Source organism: Rhinolophus sinicus, chromosome 1 (genome assembly GCF_057876585.1).
Source record: "Rhinolophus sinicus isolate RSI-liver-muscle chromosome 1, RSI-T2T, whole genome shotgun sequence".
Taxonomy (NCBI): Eukaryota; Metazoa; Chordata; class Mammalia; order Chiroptera; family Rhinolophidae; genus Rhinolophus; species Rhinolophus sinicus.
In genome coordinates this window covers 5209834-5229695 of record NC_142501.1, presented here as the reverse complement: position 1 = coordinate 5229695, position 19862 = coordinate 5209834, and the positions used below count along the sequence as shown (strand labels likewise).

The following is a 19862-nucleotide window of genomic DNA, read 5'->3' as shown; positions in this document are numbered from 1 at the left end:
TAGATCATAGTGTCTGAAATATCAGCCGATGGTGCACTCTCCAGGGGGCTGTACGTGGGTCCCAGAGAGCCTTTCTCTGCACAGAGCATTCTGGAATTCTTTGAAAGCATATTCAGCACGAAGTGTTCCAGTCACAAGGAAATCCTTTCCGTGCTGGATAATTAGGCCTCACCTTGTCCCCAGATGGCATCCCCTAGCCGCGTCACTGGGCGTGTCATACTTGACGTGGAGTCCGTCGGCAGGTCACAGTCAGCGGTCCCCAAGGATGTAGGTTTGCCTTCACGAGTTGCTGACTTTCGAAGGAGTCTGCGCACCTGGGCTGAAGTGCCTCGAGCAGTTCCTGGCACATGGTCTGTGCTTAATAAGTGTTATTACGGTGCATGTATTTTCTCACACAGTTAATGATTGGCCAGTTTCCTTTTTCTACTTGCTTTCTTATTAAAAAGAGCAGTGACTTTTGCATGTGTTTAGGAGGTTTAATAAATAACTTTTTGAAATTGCTATGCTTAAACACCATTGCCACAGAGAATATATATTTTCTAAGACACTCGAGAGATTGGGTTGCCGCAGTTTGGCACAGAGAAACATGTTCCAGGTAACCCCAACTAATGTCAGTATTTTTTGCCTAAAATGACCTTACTCAAATTTAGCAGTGACAGAGAAGAGTCTGGTCAAAACACGGCGTGGTGCGACCATGTCAAGCGTAGTGAGATAGTGACTCCCTGGCTGTGTTGCTTTGAGATCGTCTTTCTTAGCAGGAACAGTTGGATTCTATCGCTTATTTTTCTAGAACCAACAGATTTAAAAAACAAACAAAAAAAACCCTGTGGGCGAGTGTTTGGGTCTGTGGAAGAATGATCTCAGTGAGCAGGAGCTGGTCATGAAATGACCGCGGGCCGGGTGCTGGGTGAAGGAAGTGTGAGCCTTGCTCACGGGCTGGTTGGGAAATACACGCGTGAGCCCCCTTTCAGCCCCACGGAGCATGGGGGGGACCCTGACCACACGTTTCCTGAGTGTGTCCTGTGACAGACACCTCAGATTCTGGGGAGACGTGAGGTCTGCTTTCTGTCTGCAGTTGGGGCTTCACACGGGTGTGGCGCGGGGCGAGGGAAGGGACAGCCCACGGTTGCTGTGGGCCGTTCTCGTCGCCGTGGTTTTGTGGGCCCACCTCAGCCCTGCACTTGGGTAACGGTCACAGATCCAGAAAAGAGAAAAATGAAGCTACCTATCAGGTACCCTCCCCCTTTCCGCTCTTCCCTTTCTCTGGTCTGAGCATCTTCTCCGAGGTAGAGACAGACTTGACCCCAGGACAGCAGGCCTTGCCCTGTGGCTTACGGGCCACCTGCGCTCACACAGCATGGCACCTGGTTTCTGTGAGCTGCCAGCAAAGGCTATTTGGGAGATGGACAGACCTTCTCTTCAGGGTTAGCTGAGTGCCCTTGAAAACTGCCCCGGGCGTGGAAAAGCCTCACTGGTGGGCAGAAGCAAAAATAGGAGGCGAGAGGCCAGTTTACAACAAGGGTCCATCCACCCTGCCATTGAGCTGTGTCATGTGACAATGACCAGCCTTACTTTTACAGGAGAGTCTTGTCTTCATTTTTGGTCGGTGGCCTAATTTTACATTCTCATACTAGCTCACAGAAGGATGATTGTCACTTGCAGGTGGATTGTTGCACTTCCTGGTTTGGGGAGGAAAAGCCTATAAAAAACTCAAAACATTTTCCCGATTTTTGAGAGAAAGCAAAATATGTCAGAGTCAAAACTACTCCTGCTGTTTTTCTCTCCTTAAAGCACTTTTAGAAACTAGCACAGCTCCTAGTCAGGTGTTTTCCCGGGGGCAGAACTAGGAAGGAAGCACCAGGAAATCCTAACGGGTTTCTAAGAAGAAAATGATACCACAGGGGATATGCTGCTCACCCTGGCACCCGCTGTGAGTCGCCAGGACGTGGAACCCGCAGAATTCCGAAGAGTTTTGAGGTGTTAGCGACAGTATTTCTTCGCACTGTCTAGTTGACGGCACGTGACCTGCATTTGGCAAACCAACCCACGTTTCGTCTCAGTTCCATCGTCATCCTCATTTCTCAAAACTATTTATTTAGAAATACAATGTGGATTCCCCAAAGTGAGAAGAGTACATATGTACTGTTTGCCAATGATTATAAAGCAGACGTGTAACAGCACCCAGTCAAGACAAAACACTTCCAGGCTTCCTTGAGCCCCTTCAGACACAACTCACAAGCCTGACTTGGGTCAGCGCGACCTGCCCTCCCCAGGTAGCTCCTGTGCCTGCACCCCTGCACCATGAGCTTTGGGTTGGCCGTTTGGGGAATTCATGTAAGTGGAACCAGGGCTCGCGTTGTTTGGTCATCTGTCATTCAAAGTCAGAATTGTGTGATTCATTCCGATCGTTGCTGGTGGTTGACTGTATAGTGTATACCGAGACAATTTAATATCCATTCATGTGTTAGCTGTTGGTGGACATTTGGCTTATTTTTGCCTTGTGGCTAGTACAGTTAATGCTGCTATGGACCCTTTTGTACCGTGCGTGTATCCTGGCCCATGAGCATGAGGTTTTTTCCTAGGTATGGGATTTTTGTGGTTTGTGTATCTTCGACTTTATTCTAGATGATGCTAAACTCTTTCAGAATCATTTGTGCCAATTTATGCTCCTCCCACCAGCAGGACACAAGAGTTCCCTTTGTTCTGTGTTCTTGCCAACACTTGATGCAGTCACACTTTGGAATCTGTGCCTTTCTGATGCGTGTATGTATTTTCTCACATAGTTAATGATTTGCCGTTTTTTTGCAATACAATTGTCGCGATACAGTTTTAATTTTTCTAATTAGTACGGTAAGCACATTTTTATGTTTATTGACCATTTGAGTTTCCTGTGTCATGAATAAGCTGTTCAAAATTTTTTTGCCTATATTTATGTTCTCTCTCCTTTTTATTGATTCATAGGAATTTTTTTTATATTCAAGTTATCAATTTTTTGTTCATTTCTATGTATTGAAATAATCTCTCCAATCCTGTGGCTTGATTTTTTTTATTTTCTCTATGGTATCTCTTTATTACTGAGATGTAACTTACATGTAGTGAAATGCAAAAGTTGTAAATGAGCATCTCTGCATATGTGCACATGCACGGAACCCTCATCCAGGTGAACACAGGGCATTCCCCTGCCCCCAGAGGGCTCCTTTGTGCGCGCTGTCACCCAGTACCAGTCCCCACAGCTGAGCTCTGTTCTGACTTCTGTTGTGTTTTCATGAATTTTTTCTTCCCTCGATGGTTAGAGGCTTTTATATCTTACTGAAGACCCTGAGACCATAAGGATATTCTTCTGTATTTTCATCTCAAAGCTTTATAGTTTCACCTTTCCCGTTTAGATCTGTAATCTATCAGAAGTTAATCCTTACTTGTGGTGTACAGTAGGGGCTCAGTTTTTAAGTTTTCTCCTGTGGTTGTGCAGTTGTCGCAGAATTGAGAAGACCTTCCTTTCACCCCTGGCTCCGCAGGGCCACCTTGTCATAAATCATTGTCCTGTGGGCGTGGTTCTGGTTCTGGTTCTCTAGTCTCTTCAGAGCGTTGATCCTGCCCTATCTGTTCCTTAGCCCAACATGAGACTGTACCGTCTTAATTATTATGGTTTATAACATCGACCGGGTAGAACAGATTTCCACTGTCAACGAATGTTTCATTCACTATCTTTTTCCTGTTGCTGGATTCAGTTCACTGGTACACCAGGTCTATCATTATTTTTGTTTGTCCATTCAGCAGCGTTTCTTGAGTGCTGGGCGCTGTTCTAGCTGCGGGATACAGTGCTAACCAAAGAGGAGATACCATCTGTGCCCTCTGGAGCCTGCAGGCTGGGGGGTAGGCTTTAGGACAGCGCCCAGCTTCCCTAGGGAAGGAGCCCTGACCTCGCCCTCAGGAAGCCTCTTCGGTGCCCCCAGGAGCTTGTGAGGTGTCCTCAGTGGGCCTGCCGCCTGTATGTGATTCTCAGCTCCCTGAGGGCAAACCACATCTGATTGACCTCTTCTCGGTAAAACCCCATCTGATTGACCTGTTTCTGTCAAACCACATCTGATTGACCCGTGTCAGTTGTCCCTGGCACAGAGAAGCCGCGTAGGGAGTGCTGGCTGGAGCAGGGGCGCGTGCTTCCAGGCCTGCCTGGCTGTCCTTCTGGCACGCTGGCCTCCCTCTTCCACTGGCACCGAGCTTGTTCCACCCCCACATTTGCACACCCTGTTCCTCTGCCTAGAATTCTCCCGTCTGCACTGGCCAACTCCTACTTACTCTTCCATTTTGACTTAAACATTATTCATGGAGAGAAGTCTTCCATGACCTCAATTTGGATAATTATGGCCCCTGTTACTGTTTCGTCTCATCCTGTCGTTTGACATTGTAGCTGTTGAGAAAGTTTGTAGTTACCTGTTTCTTTCCTGGAAGGTCAGGACCACTGCCTTTCCTGTGACAAGCACTCTGATTGGCACTCACCACGTCAACCAATGGATGTGCACGTACGCAGAGCGTCTGCTCCTTCCTCCCTCCCTCCGTGCTGATGGGCTTGACATTCCATCCCTTAGTTGGAAATCGGTAAAGGGAGAAAGAACAAACTACGAAATGGTGTTGTGTTTAATGAAATCTACACATGCATGGGGTGCTGGTTGGGAAACAGTGACTTACAGGATGCGATAACCATCTCACGTGTCCCTGGGAGAAGGGGCCGCCAGAGAACTAAGTGCTGTTGATCACTGAACAGACAGAGGCGGTCCTGGGTTTTCTGTGATACCCAACGTGTACAGTCCAGCTTTGCTGACCTCCGGGTAGACCCCTGTGACACTAGCAACAATAACAGATCTGGGTGTTTCACAAAGAACTGACATCTTTTGAGTGCCTCTTTTAGGCCAGGCATTGTGATTTTATTTAAACTTCATGGTCACTCTATGAAATCCATACTGTTGTTATCCCCATTTTATAGACGGGCAAGTAGAGGCAAAAAGGTTTTGTAACCGGCCGAGCCCGTGAGCTGGTGAGCAGCAGGAAAGGCAGTTCTACCCTGGACTTTCTGACTGCCGGGCGTGAGACCTTACTGTCTGTCCGGTGCTGTCATTTGACATACTGGGAAATCATTTTGTCTCCCCTGATTGTATGGGTGAGGAAACCGAGGCAAAGCGAAGTGGAGTCTCCTGCCCGACAGGGGAGCCTGGCACTCCACAGGCCTCCCAGTGTCCCAGGGTGGAGCTGGGCAGCACCTGTGGCCCTCAGGTGTGCTGATGTGCACCCAATGCCCGGCGCGGCGCAAGACAAATGAGGTTCTATAAACTACCCAAACCTTATAAAATGGCAGAGTTGGAATTTGAGCCCAGGTCTGCCCTCTTCCAGAATCTGCTTCTTGCCACATAGACTCTGATTGGTCTCCAGTCCCTCCCTTGCCTCCCTGCACAGAGGTGCCAAAGGGAGCTTTTCATTTTTCTACCTCAGCTGCTAGTGGCTTCTCACTGCATTAGAATAAAATGCAGACACTTTACTATGGCCTGAGATCCCTGAACAGCCCGGCCTCAGCCTCCCTCTGCCTCGTTCTCTGTCCTTCCACACACATTCTCCAGCGGGAGATTTCCCTCGTCACTGCTAGTCAGCTTTTGCACGTCTGCTCTGCTGCCTGCCGCCGCCATCCCCATCTCGCCAGGTGACCCGTTTCTTTTTATCCTGTGGGTTCTTGCTCAGTGTCACCTCCTCAGAGAGGCCTTATCCAACCCCCCCCTTGTCTGTGCATTGTCCTCCTGTTCTGATACTTCATCATACCACCCCCTTCAGGTCTGGGTTTGGTTTAGTGGGTTTGCTTTAGCTGGGCCTGCCTCTCTCGAATGCCAGCGCCACTGACTGGCCTGCCAAGTGCTGTATTCCTAGCATTGAGCGTCACGCCTTCAGAGTCGTCGAATGTGTGAACAGGTCAGGGTGAAATTCTTAAGAGACATTCAGAGGTGTGATTGGCAGTTTAAGTTGCTGTTTATATTTAAATCCCTTGCTGTAATGCCAGTATAGGAATTAAGAAGCATACTATTCACAGATAGAAGGAAAAAGATGTTAAAGTATTAGATTTCTATAATTGAATAAGATTCCTGTCCCAAGATATTTCGTACTTTAGAAGTTTTAAGAGACGTGTGTCAAAAAAGAGCTTTAGAACTCAATGTCACCACTACAACCAGCTTGGCTTTTAAATTGTCTGAAGTACTGTTGGGATTTATTTCCAATTAATGCCAGAGTTATTTGCATATTGTAAACTTGTGCTGACGGTTGTCTTGACTTTAAAGTGGACGCAGCTCCCTTACTGAGGGTAAGCGAAAGCTAGAGGTCTGTACCCAGCTCTCCGCTCGCCCGTGACTCATAGAAATGGAAGCAGACGACACAGAAGGGAACCTCCACACACACCCCGTGTTGACTTTGCAGCACAGCGTGTCCTCGGGAAGCACACCTGTCCCTGGATCTGGGCCTGTTCAAACCTGCGGGCCCACCCGCCCTTGACTGCTGACCTCTGGGAGCTACTGGGAGGGGGGAGGGGGGAGAGGCAAGCCAGCATGGCCACGGGTGACCCGCAGAGCGGAACTTCCCAGGTGACTAGTGACCTCTGGAGCAGGCACCTAGCTTATGCGGGTGAGGAAGCGCCCTGCCCCTGCAGCCTGCTGTCATGTCTTGTCTGAAAGCCACCAGAAGCCCCACACTGTGGCCTCCCTACGCTGTGTCTCTCAGAACCGGTTCCGCCTCCGGCTGCACATTATGAATTTGGAATGTCAGTAGTGCGAGACTCCCGCTAATCTTCTGTAATTTAGATGAGATTACTTCTTTTTCTGCTTCAAATATTAACTTCATTTTAACTGTTTATTAGCTACTTCTAAAGGCATTTTGCAGAGGTAGTCACCCTAACTGGTGTCTGCAAGCTTTATTTTATGCTGTAGGATGTTTTTGAAGAGAAAGGGACCCGGTGCCAAGTAGCAGAAACGCTCCCATTGCTGCCGTTGGTCTGTAGGCGTAGCTGAGAAGCTTGCAGTCAGACTCGCCGAGAAGAAGATCTGCCCCCCTGCAGAGGTCCCCATCATCACCGTGGTCGTGAAGAGTGTGTGGGGCGATATGGCCACGTGCGTAAGGGGTACCGGGGCCCCCGTCGTGTGGCCTTGGACATGTCGCAGCCTCCCGTGTCTGTCTGCTCAGCAGCGGAATGAGGTTGCTAATAGTCGCGCAGAGTGTGTTGGTTCGGGTGGATCGCCCTCTGAGAGTGCCTGGAACGGCCCCTGACACTGTGTCTGGTTGGTGAGGGCCGCTGCCATTATCTTTGTTGTTCTTACTGTTATGGTTTTATGTGGATAACCGGACAGTCTTGGCTTATGCAAGAGACACCTAAATTAATTCCTCTTGCAAAGCTTTGCTTACACTGAAGGTAGCAATAGACTCCATGAATAGAAATTCAGTGGAGCCAGCTTGTTATTTAATTCCTTTATCCCAAGGAGTGCAGAATACTTTACAGACACCCTCTTACCTGGCAGAAGGGGCCTGGAGCTCCCCGGTGTGTCTGCTGTGCTTCCACTGGCTTCCATCCATAAATTCCTCCGCTGTCAGGACCCAGTACTCTCACGTTACATCACACCCTCTCCTGCTGCCCTCCAGGCAGTGACCCCGCATGTGAACTGAGGCACTGGGCAGTATTCTAGTCTTGGGGAGTTTGCTGTGTCCAGGACGCCTCTCCCTGACGAGTTCTGCCTTGCAGCATGATGGCTGACGTATAACACTGGGTATCCATGCATTTACTAAAGGACACCACAGCCCAGAGCTGCCAGGAGAGCTGGGGTTACTGCCGCTGAGGAGAGAGAAGCCAGGCGCCAGGGGGCATCCATCCAGCAATTACTTAGAACATGCCTCCTTCTGTATGTGCCAGGAGCTCCTAGGACCGAGCCAGGAGTCCCAGCACGAGGTGAGCACACGCTCTGTAGAAGGAGCCAGACAGAGAGTTACACGGACAGTAGAGTGACACGTGGCATGAGAGAGGTCACAGAGAAGACAGACACACAGCATGATGGACTCGAGAAGGATTATTCCTGCACCATTTACTGAGCATCTGCTACACGCCTGGCGTGTGCCAGGCATTCTGCTAAACACTATATGCCGTGGCTCGTTGAGAGTCTCAGAAGTGACATTGGGGCGCTGCCCCAAGTACAAACGGAACGACTTCGTGGCCCCAGAACCCTTCCGTGTGGTTTAAGTCAGAAGCGATATCAGTTGTTTCTGGTCCGAAACCTGACCTGTGACGCGGATGCCAGACTGACTGCTCTGTACCACGCGTGTGTAGAAGTGGCTGGTAAATGATTCCAGAGGCTAATGTACAAAATCAGCCCCAGGGCTGCGGGGTCCTTCACCGACAGCACTGTGGATGTGAGGTTACTGGGAGGACGGCACTTGTGGCCGCAGGAACTTTGGGAGGGGCTGTTGCCTATGGCGACTGGACAGGGAGCAGGGGTCCCTCTGCCTGTGACGTCACTGCCCGACCGACAGCAGCAGCGACATGTTCTGCCTGTGCCTTGTGCACCAGCACTTGTAAAGGCCTCTCTGCTCACAGCCCGGCCGGGGTCTGCACGGCGGACGTGGGGCCTTGTCAGGTGGAAAGCGTTCAGGCTTCCGAGAGGAGGGAGGCCTGTGGCGTCCTGAGTACGTCATGTCTCCCTTTAGAGGGTCGATGTATGGGAAGGAAGGTGTGCCTGCCAAGGACAGTGAAGTGGCCTTTGTTTCAAATCATGAAGAAAGCGCCGATTGGGCTTTGCGCAGGGGTGAAAACTCTCGGGCTGCCACTCGGGCTTCTTTGTGCTTTGCAGTTCTGTCAGAAGCCAGCGGTGTGTGTTGTTGGGCCGCTGGACTACTTCCTTTGATGTCCAGCTCCTGGGGCAGGGGGGTGGATAGAGGCCAGACAGGCAGCCTCAGCCAGCCGGGGTGGTGTTTCTGGATGACTCCCTCGGTCGGGACTGGAACGCTTCACTCCTTCTCGTGACACACACTAAACAAGTATCACGTTTTTCAGACTGACCTGTAATTGACAAATCTGGCAATTATTTGTGTTCCCACCGTCTTCTGTTCATTTTTTTGACTACTTTCACCTAACCGTTAATCGGTAAATGAGAGAGTGCACATACAGTGCACATTCTGTTAAGATGGACTGCAAAACCCAGAAGAGTCCATGTCAGCACAGCAGCAAAGCACGCGAACCACAGTGTGCTCTGTCCCCTCACATTTAAATACAAAACGCGGAAGGAATGAGATGCCAGCCAGATCAACAGCGTGAGGAGGAGGGAGCCATGATGGGTGGTCAGCGCTGCTTGCGGAGCCCATGCTCGTGCCCACGTCGTGCGCGGAGACCTGTGTGGGCTGCACACTTCCTACGGAGCCTTCCTCTGCCTGCTCTGAATGAGGGGAGTGGGCTGTGACCGGGCGACGTGATGGAGTGGAAAGCAAAACAAAACTACAGTCGATGAGGGCACAAGAAACGTGAGCTTTACCACGAAGGCCTTGAAGTATCGCTTGGCGTTCGGAGCGATTCGCCGATGCAGGAAAGCGTGTGCACTTTGGGCAGGGCTAGGGCCGGTGCTTCTCGCTTCCTCCCTCCTGTCAGGGCCCTCGCTCTGGCCGCCTCCCATCTTCCACTTTCACCCGTGAGCTGCCCTCTGTCCCTGCCCACAGCTCACTGTTCCTCCACCATCTCCACCGGGATGACGTCCTCCGGGGTTCGGACAGGTCCCTCGTCCCCCAGCAGCAGAGCCACCCGGCGCCTCGGAGTCCCTGGGCAGCAGTGGTGGAGGACATACCTTTCTCCTTCCCTACGAAAGCTAATGCTTCTTTCGAGAGCAGGGCCGGGGTTGGGTAGGACTCTTGCAGAAGGGGTGAGAGGTCAGGGTCCCCCAGGGGCCACACCACCCGTCACGCACAGGCTGCTAGGACAGGAGTATGTCCTGTCGAGGGAGAGAAGTCGTCTTTCAGTGCCCCATCCCGTGATTTCTCCTCCAGCTGACAGAAACTGGCCTGTCTGGAAGTATTTTGGTCTTTAGCAGTGTATAGCATTTTAAGAACAATTTTAAAAGTTGAACGCTTCACGCTGTGAAAAATTTTGTGATCTTCCATAGTCTGGGGAGGTAGTAGATTAGATGTGAGAGTTACGAAGCGTCCTGCAGCCTCACATGGCAGATGCCGCCGTGGCTTCGTGGCCACCTGATGCAGGAGGCTTCCCAGCACAGAGCATCCTGTTCTCAGACCAGCTTCATAACAGGCTTGTCTAATGTCTGCTCTGCGCCCAACTACATACTGTGCTTTGGACAGTCAGGCATACGTAAATCCCTGGTCATAAATGGGGCTGTCTGAAAACCATTTTTAAAAATCTATCCTGGAAGCAAAAATTAAATAAAGATAGTATAGATACAGTACATGTATTTGTTATATACATATTTATTATATGTGTATATGACATTAAACAGATACATTACACATCTATAGAAATATAAAACATAGAGATGTTACATATATAGTGTATATACATATATAGTGAAAAGTCAGTAAAGTCTTTTAACATATTTAAATTGTTTGAATTAATGTAAGTTTTTCCATTGACAGTACTTGTATAACAGATATTTATTGGTGTCCATGTCCTAGGCAGAGATGGGCATACCTTCAGGTTGAAATTTGGTACATATTTTTGGCTTTCCTTGGTGCTGTATGTCTGTCCCAACCGCCCAGCTGGGCCGCTGCAGCATGGAGTTGGCCATAGGTAATAGTAAGTGAAGGAGCACGGCTGTGCCAATAAAACTTTATTCGTCATGGATACTGACGTCTGAGTTTCAGATAGTTTTCATGTGTCACAAATTAGTGCTCTTTGGCTCTTCCCAACCATTTAAAAATACAAAAACGTTTTAATTTGCGCCATAATTTGCCAGCCCCCATTCTCAGCAGCCTTCTAGACACAGAGATAGTGTAGTGACAGGACAAAGTCCCTGTCAGCGTGGGGCCCAATTTCTAGTCATCGACAGGATAAGTACCACTGAATCTGATCGTTGAAAGACTGTTGCCTTTTTCAGTTAGATGGAAGCTTTCTCATCAGACAGTTGCCATTTTAATGTTTTAACTCGCCTGACTACTTAAAAAGTGAATTTGGTGCGTAAATCTGCTGGTTAGTAATACCCTTGTCATGAAATATTTCTCTGTATTGGGTTGTCTTCCAGCGTACATTCCTCGTCACCTCACTGGCACAAGGCCACAGGGCTCAGTGCTTGGAGTCCAAGCACAGCTTCTCACTTCCTCCTTCTGAGGCGCAGCGGCCTGGAGGTGCTGAATCGTCACTGTCCCCTTTGTGGCCCGTCTCGAGACACCGGGGTGCTCTGTGGAAGAGCTGGCTCGCCCTGTGGAGTCCTCGCTCCCGTGCTGGTGCAGGGTTCTTTCAAGGTAGTTTTGTAACAAACAGGCTCATGCTTTCTGTTTGCAGTAGCTATGGAAACTCTAGAAGCTCTCTTTCTAAAGCTAAGCATACAAGAAAGCACTTCAAGTGTTGGTAGGATTAGAGACTTTAGAAGATGTTTAATTTTCTCCCCCACTCCTCCTTTCTTTCTGTCTCTTTAGAGAGGGAACAAGAGGGCAATGTGAATATTAACTGGGACTCGCTTTAATCTCCCCTGTGACACTCCAGGCCGTCTGGGTCTGCACAGGCGAGCAGGCTCTCAGCCTTTCACACTGACAAGGGGGGCCATGCATATTCATGAGCCAGCCTCGCGCATTAGACACAGTTCCTCAGGGCGGTGCTTCAGTGTTTCTCTTTTCAACTCAAATTTTATGAAAGAAACAATCATTAAAATTTGGTTTTTAAATTATGATTAAGTCAGAGACCCTGGACAATGGGGCTAAAATGTTCTCACCGGAAATAGGGACAAATCAGGGGACCTTCGTGTGGTATTTAATTTGTAGGTAGACAAGCAAACCCCAAAATGTGGGTGCTCACTTAAGGTGGAGAGGTACCTGCCCAGGTAGAGTGTCACAGCACACGGTATTCTCACCTCGTGAAATCCCCCTTAAGGAGGAAATGAGAGGAATGTCACTTACACTTAAGAATGTGAACTACACCCTACCGTGAAGTGTTGGGGGCTTTGTTGTTCATTTGTAATTTCTGGTTTGCAAGGTGCTAAAAACACTTCTCCCAGCTCCACCCACTCCTGCCAGATGCACCTCTGTGCCTTTTGAATGCGAGTTTTGGAAGAAGACAAAATGCCTCTTCTGCTTTGGGCTTTCATGCTGCTTCTGTGAGGGTGGCCATGCCAGGAGTCTGCTCCTCGTGAAATCTTGACCGTCACGTTCTGTCCTGAAGTCATGCTGCCCGGTTGGGCACGACATTCTTGCTGCCCAGTGAGTGGCTGGGCCCGTGCGTGTCTGATTGGTTACCCTGCGGTAACCCATGCCCGTCTGTGCTCCTCCTTTTCTATACATTAAATGGGGATCGTGTAAGTTGTTCTACAGAAATGAGCTACCAAACCCTTTAAGGGTGCAATGCTCTTAAAATACTGTGAGTCTTTTCTCCAAATGTGGTAGATGCCTGCCCAGATGACGTGATTAAAATCCACCCTTTCATCTGTCCACATGGGACTTCTCCTGGGGTTTTGTTGTCATGGACCTTTTATTTACACAGTTCAGCTTCCTTGCCTGGGTTGCATTTATATTGGTTTACTTTCATCTAATCTCTCAACCCTGCGAAGCCCTGAGTCAGGAAACCACACTGAGAACGAGGAGGAAAAGCCCAGCCTGTGTGGGTCACTGCAGCCCCACCACGGCCCCACCCATGGTGAAGGGCGGGTGTGTTCACTCGTCTGGACGTCCAGCAGACATGTCCCAGCACTGAGCTTGGGACGGAGAGCAGAGGGGTGAAGAAGAACTCAGACTTGCTTATCAGTTCACGGGGTTTAGCGCAGACACGCATAAACAGGTCATCGTAGCTTACGTGACGTCAACAAACATAAATCCAGGACCCACTCTGTCAGGAGCTAGACTGGGTGCTGAGGAGACAGCGCTCGCTTGGGCGTGGCTCCTGCCCCGCAGATGCTCACAGACCCTCGCACAGGTGGGTACAGGCGGTGTAATGGCTACAGGATGCTTGGACAACATACACAGCGGGCGTGCCTAACGTGTGGCGGTGTCCAGGGGCAGCTCGGACAGTAAGGGAAAACTTCGGGGGAGGGGGAGCTTAGCTGAGTCTGAGACAGGAAGGGGCAGGTGAGGGGGAACCACGTCTCAGGTCAGGGACACGTGTGGGAAGACGGGACACCCGTCATCCTGGTGTTGCTAGAGGCTAAGATATGACGGGCGCCTGGCAAGAGAGCTCTGCAGGGCCACTCAGCAGGCGTCTGTTTGCCTGGAACTGAGATAGTTTGACAATCTGAGGCTGGGGGTGATGGTGCTTGCCTCCAGAGATCCTGCGTGACAGGCTGGCGTCGCATTCCTGCATCACCGAGCAAAGCAGCCCTCTGATTCTCAGGAGCTCTCAGTGCAGTTAAAGGAACTCTGGGTTTCCTACTTTGAATTACATTCAAATGAATAACCAGGAAGCTTCAGACAGACGTGCTCTGCCTCTGTCATGAGCAATAGTGACCCACGTTGACTCAAACTCACCCACCTTCCACGCCTTTTCTTACCCAAATTTACCCCTGAAATGATGGCTCCTGCCATCGGTCCTCATGATCGCCGCCTGTCTTTTCCTACGGAAAGTGAGGAAATGGATTCATCTAAGGACAGGGTCCTGGACGAGAAATGGTTGTGGCAGATGATTCGTTGTTCCGAGCCTCGCTAACATATTGGAAGTTTTTGTCGCCCGGGGTCATTATGTCTATTCTCTGTACTGGCATGAAGTGGGGGTTTGGTGATTGTGCAAGAGCCAGAAAATCAAATTAAGGTTTTATGCGTTTGAATATTTGTGTGGACTCTGTTACCAGACAAGAAGTACAGCCTCACAAAGGACCTGGGCTTTGTCATGAAATGATGGCAGATCGGCGGCAAAATGAGGCCTTTTTCCCACTGAAGGGGGGACTGAGTACAGGGTCAGCGTCAGCTGGGCACCAGCACTTGCTTACTCCTTGCCGTCTGGAAGGGGTTAGTCGTTTATACCCATCAGTGCTTTGGATGCTAAACCTCCAGACACCAGTGGATCACTCAGCAAACGTTCGCTGGTCCTCTTCTTGGTGCCGGCCAGTGTCTCTCCTCCCCGGCCTGGAGGAGTTGGGAGAGGCAGGCACCCATAGCCAGTGCCAATGAGGGGTCAACTCTAAAATTGGGAAGCACCCATGGTGAGGCCGCGCCCACCTCGGCACCAGGCAGGCCTTGTCAGGACGGGACTAGCGGGGCTGTGTCGGAGGGACAAAGATGGAGCAGCGTTTAAACCCCAGGAAACGCATCCCGGGCTTAAAACTGTTTGTGCTTCCTGTTTGGTTTGTCTGACTTTCGGGACATACACATCTTTTACTATTTTCCTTGGAGGTTACTGAACTAGGAAGACCGTTTGCTTCACTTTTCTTCCCCAAACACTCTAAGAAAGAGTCCCAGGCTTTATGCATAGCGAGGCCTTTCTTTTTGGCTTCCTGCGCCATCAAGGGAGCCGGAAATGTCTGGGCGCCGGACTCACTGCTGTGCTGGCCACCAGGACAGGATCAGAAGCCTCGACTCTTGAGCTAAAGGGCCTGATCCCTTTTGGGGACCCAAGTGTCCCAGTTTTGCATCAGAAATGGCTGCACTGGAAACTCCTGGTGCTCGGGGACAGGACTTGGTTTTCCTGCTGCCTTCCGTCCCTGTGGGCAGGGAGCCCTGTCTTCACTGGAAAAAGTGTTTATTCCACCCGAGGCGCTGTGTGTCCCTCTGGACCAACAGAGGGTGCCAGGTCCACTGTTGGCATCTCTTGTGTGTCCCTGAGTCCAACACCGGACACTGGTCCACACAGCAGCTTTTATACACTGCTAGAAGACACCATCAAATGGCGGTCGGTGCAATGCTTTCCTGAGGTTCCCACCGCCCTTGGTTACTAACTCAAAGACTGCAGTAAATGGCGCTGTGAGTCTGGCTTCGTAAGTTGTCTTCTGTCCGCTCAGAAGGACACTGGGCAGAAGATTTAAAACTAGGGCTGGGGCACATCAAGGCAGCGAGGGGGAGATGCTTTCTCGAGAGCACAAGTATTCAAATTGAACACAGCAAATCCTTCAAAGGCTCCCTAGCTTCATCTTTAAAATGAGGAGTGAGGGAAATTCCAGGGTGACGCCTAGGAAACAGTTCCTATTGGTAACTAGGCTTTCTTTAAACAGGATGGTTTTCTTGTCGGATTCTAGCTGGCATCTCTGCGACTAATTCTCTGATGCTCTTAGTCTTTCCTTAGTGACTCAGTAAGTATGAAGTGTGTGTGCGCGTGCTCGTGTGTGCCTGCGTGCGTGAGTGCACACGCTGGTGTCCGACGCTTCAGACGTGGCCCCTCGAAGCCTTTGCTTCCTCATTCATACGTTGCGCAAATCCTGCGGAAGCTGCCGGACAGCGCACACAGGCTGCACACGCGTGTGCATACATGTGATCACATCTTTGAGTACTTAGTGCTTCAGATCCATGTTCTTAGCACAGCCTCAAGAAAACTTAATTGAGTCTGGGTTTTGGTGTTGCTGTGCTGCACGCTTCCCACCCGCCAATCCTCGTGCGAATTTCTGAAGCAGGAAAGTATATGCTGGCAGCTTCCTTCACTCTGGTTCCAGTTCTGACCCAGTGGGTGGTGTATGCCATCCGAAACCTTACAGAAGACAACAGCCAAAACCAGGATTTGATTGCCAAGATGGAGGAGCAGGGGCTGGCCGACACATCCCTACTTAAAAAAGTGGGTTTTGAAGTTGAAAAGAGAGGTGACAAACTGATTCTGAAATCTACTAGTGACACCGCTCAGCCGGTGAGTATGCTGGCGTGGGCTGCAACGCCCTCAGTTTGTAGAAAGCGGTTCCCACTTGCCCATCACCTTGCACGTGGCAAGGTTCCTTCGTGAGAATGTGGAGGAGAGCATTTTGCTTTTAAAATACCAAAGAATGCCCTAAATTTTAATTGCCAATCATTTTTCTCCAGGCTTTATGCTGCCGTTTTCTTCCAAGCGTTAAAACTGCAAACTCATTTTAAGGGAGAAATATAAAAAGCATATCAAACTTTCATGAGGTCCAGAAGTTTTTGATGGGAATTAGATTTTCTTTAAAAGATAGCTAATGTTGCCTGCAATGAAAAAGACAGAAAACTCCTTGTATAATATTGAATGAGTTTTGTCGGGTTTCTCGGTTATTTCTCATCACTGATCACAATTCTCTGGATTATTTTTTCCTTTAATGATTCTTGTAAATAGATCTGTTACATCTGCAATTTTGTTTCTTTTTTCTTTTTAGTGAACACACTCTCCAAATACCTGAATTTTTGGAGACTGTTTCGTGGATTTTTCATCTTCGTCGGTATGTGAAATTGCAAGTGTTTGAAGATTTATTAAGTACAAGTTCATAAACTCGTGAGGCTTTTAGGTAATAGAGTTAAATGTGTTTAAGCTTAAAAGTGAAAGTACATGAGTATTCTGTTGTTTCTTGGCATTAAAAATGTAGCTGTCTTCAATTGCTTTGTCCCCATGGATACAATATGCATTTAAGTCATATATTGTACTTACTGTGGCAGCAAATAATAAACTCTTCTTGTGGAGGGCCCGTCCCTTATTTGGCAAAGATGTGGCTGTTTGCTGGGGTTCCATTTGTTCCTTCAGATGGCTAGTCAGCCTCATTCCTTTTATTTTCCTTTTCTCGTTGGGTTTTCTGAACTCTGGCAGGCAGCCCAAGTACTTTCTCACTGTGATTAATTCTAGCAATCTCTTTCCACCCCCGCTGCCTTTCCAAAACATTGACGAGACTCATTTCCAGCTAATTAATTCGAGAGATGCTGAAGAATAGAGCGCCCTCCCTCTTCATTTTAGGGACGGGCTGTGTTGTCACCGAGCCCTGTCCCTCTGGAATTGAGCGGGGATGAGAGAACATGTAGGCCATTAACTCTTCTCGTTCCAAATCCTGCTGGAATCACACTCCTCACAACCCAGTATGTTTCAACGCTGGTGCCTGTATCTTACCCACCTCCACGCCTCTGTAAAGGGGGAACAAAGGCTTTCTGGTCGGTTCTGTGTGCAAGGCCACTGCATTCAGGGTACATTGTGTCCTCTTCAGTTTAAAAAGCACCAGCCTCGCAAAGGCACGCCCCTCGGTTTGGGCCGTGGCTTCCCTGGACTTGCAAAGGTAGCCTCGGGGAGTGGGAATGAATTTCCCCAATATCTGTGTGCGTGTTTGCACACACGTCTACACATACATACATACATACACATAGAACTGGATTAAGTGAGCCCCACAGTCTTTGTAACCACCGGATCATATCATCAGAAAACTCCTGGGGGGTCGTGTTGTGAATACTTAAAACATTATCTCCTTAAACGGCCATGTTACAAATACCTAGAGATTTGGCACCATTCATGTCGAACCTTCCAAAGTAACAACAACAAAGAGCCAACCGGAAATTTTCCAGAAATACTGATTGTGCCAAAGTAAAGTGCTTCTTAGATTTTTTGGTAGCCATACTTAAATTGCTTTGTAAAAACAGCTTAAGCATGTTAAGAATGAAATAAGTTTTCCCCTGTGCCATCGAATATATTCTGTACAACGCTGAAGAAATGTCAGCTTCTTGGATCATGTGGAAATCTACAAATAATACTTTTTTCCTCTCATTTATGACATTCCACCAGTAAAGAAGCCATTGCAAAATTTAAAACACACAAAGAAGTCATTCTCCTCTGGGACACAAAGAGTTAAAATTCTATTCTCTAAATGGAAGTCTGGCCAAAGGGGAAAAAACCAGTGGGAGTCCCTTTTTCCTTTTAACAAGTTTGCAATAGACACTTCTGTTTTTCCTCTCTCAATGGATGTGTGCACACCAGTGGAATCACACAAACATGTCAGTATAGGCCATATAATAACAAACACAAATAAAAGGGAGCCTTGTGGGAATACAGAATGGGGTAATGGTTGTGTGTTTTCTAAATAGGAAATGTGGGGCTTGCAGAGTGAAAACACGCTGACGGCTGCATTGTGGCTGCGTTTTGATGCCCTCAGAGAGATTGATTCTTGGGCACAAGAGCTTCCCTGTCCTCCAGCAGCGGCCTGGGAGCTCCTGAGAACCTTGTCTGACACGCTGTAGAGGATTAAGTCACCACCTCAGCCAATCCTCTAGCAGGGGAAAAGGGCAGGCCAGCCTTACCAAGTGTGTAAAGTGTCGTGCCACGTTACTGCTTCCAAGTGCAAACTGACAAAGCAGTTCAATTTCCTAGCCTGCTTCATTTGAGAAGATAACAGGGAAAGGCTTTCTGTTTGATATCAAGTCCAAATGTTTGCAGAATAGTTTTTTAATACCGTAACAATGGGTGCTCATACTTCAGAAATACTTATTTTCACCATTTTAGTAATACACTATTAGAATTCGTCCATGATGTATATACAAATGGATGTGTGTGTCTGTATGTATATCCATATTAATACATCTCATGGGTTTAGATTTGGGGGGAAGCTAACATTGAGATGCATTTTGTTCAGTAACTTCTGAATCTAACTGCAGGACGTTGCAGACTACTAAAAGATGTCCATTTTGCAAAAATGGATATAGAGAAATGATTGAGGTCATTTGGGCTACCCATTAGTAAATAAATTTTAAATCAAAATTTAATATTTCATATGTGAGTATGTATCTCTTGTGTCCGTTACCTACGTCTTTGGCATTGATATGCCTGCTCTTACAACACCTATGATTTAAATGTCATTTAAATGTTTTTTTACTGTTCTTGAATTTCTATCCTTGAATGAGTAAACAAAGATGTGAGAATAAAAACGCCAGTCTTTGCAGGAGGAAGACTTTTAAAAACTACATATTTCATCATCGGTAAGTTCCGCACGTACACATAAAGGAATCCGTTTTTACGTAAGAGTCAGTAAAATTAAGACTGAAAATGCAGAGAAGTTGAAGGAGGAAGAATCTTAACATTTGAGATCTAATATAAAACCAAGTCCTTTGGAGAAAACAGGCCTTCTTGGTGCTGTCCAAGGTTCTGAGAGTTTCAGCGACAGTGGCCTATATGTGGAAAATCAATTAAAAACCTTGTTTTCAAAATTGAGATTTCCTCCTTACGTTTGTATGACATAATAGCTATTTTCTTCTTTCCTGCACATTTTTATAGAGTTACTTGGATTTTTTTAGGTCAGATCTTATTTAGGCGATATTTTTACAATAAGAATTTGATTTACCAGCTACAATATACATGAATTTTAAAGGTAAGCTTTTTCTGTAAATGTAGGGGGTTGGTATTAATTCATTCATCCACAGTCAGTTACGGCAATGGAAATGACTTTGAAGCTTTCGGTAATTGTTTACTCGTTTAAATGAAAACATTAGAAACGTTAAGTTACATGTTTTTGTTTGAACAACATAATATACATTTTTTATTTACAGACTTGTATCCTGCTTATTTCAGTGACGCAAGAGCTTACGTGGTGTTTTATAGCATGGATGTGATTTTTAGCAGCTCTGTGGAAAGGGTGGTGGTTGAGAGCAGAGACTCGCACACGAGTGCCTGGTTCCAGTTGCCCCTCCCTCGCCGTCTGACTGGGCAGAGTCCTTAGCCCTGTGCGTCCATTTCCTCATCCCAATACCAGCAACCTGTGGGAGGGTGTGAGGATAAAAGGAAATGGCTACGAGGCGCTTATGACAGTCCCTGATGCGTG

The 19862-nt window shown here is 48.1% G+C and overlaps 1 protein-coding gene across 2 annotated transcripts in view; it reads left to right on the top strand.

The window, feature by feature from the left end:
• Window positions 1–16755, top strand: part of ATXN10 (ataxin 10) — a 148923-nt gene extending 132168 nt beyond the window's left edge. For both annotated transcript variants that reach the window (XM_088795878.1, XM_019739234.3), the window contains exons 11-12: window positions 15789–15976; window positions 16455–16755. In XM_088795878.1, coding sequence (XP_088652004.1) covers window positions 15789–15976; window positions 16455–16457 — 191 coding nt within the window. In that variant the 3' untranslated portion in view covers window positions 16458–16755. The remainder of the gene's footprint in view (window positions 1–15788; window positions 15977–16454) is intronic.
• The last annotated feature ends 3107 nt before the right edge of the window (window positions 16756–19862 follow it).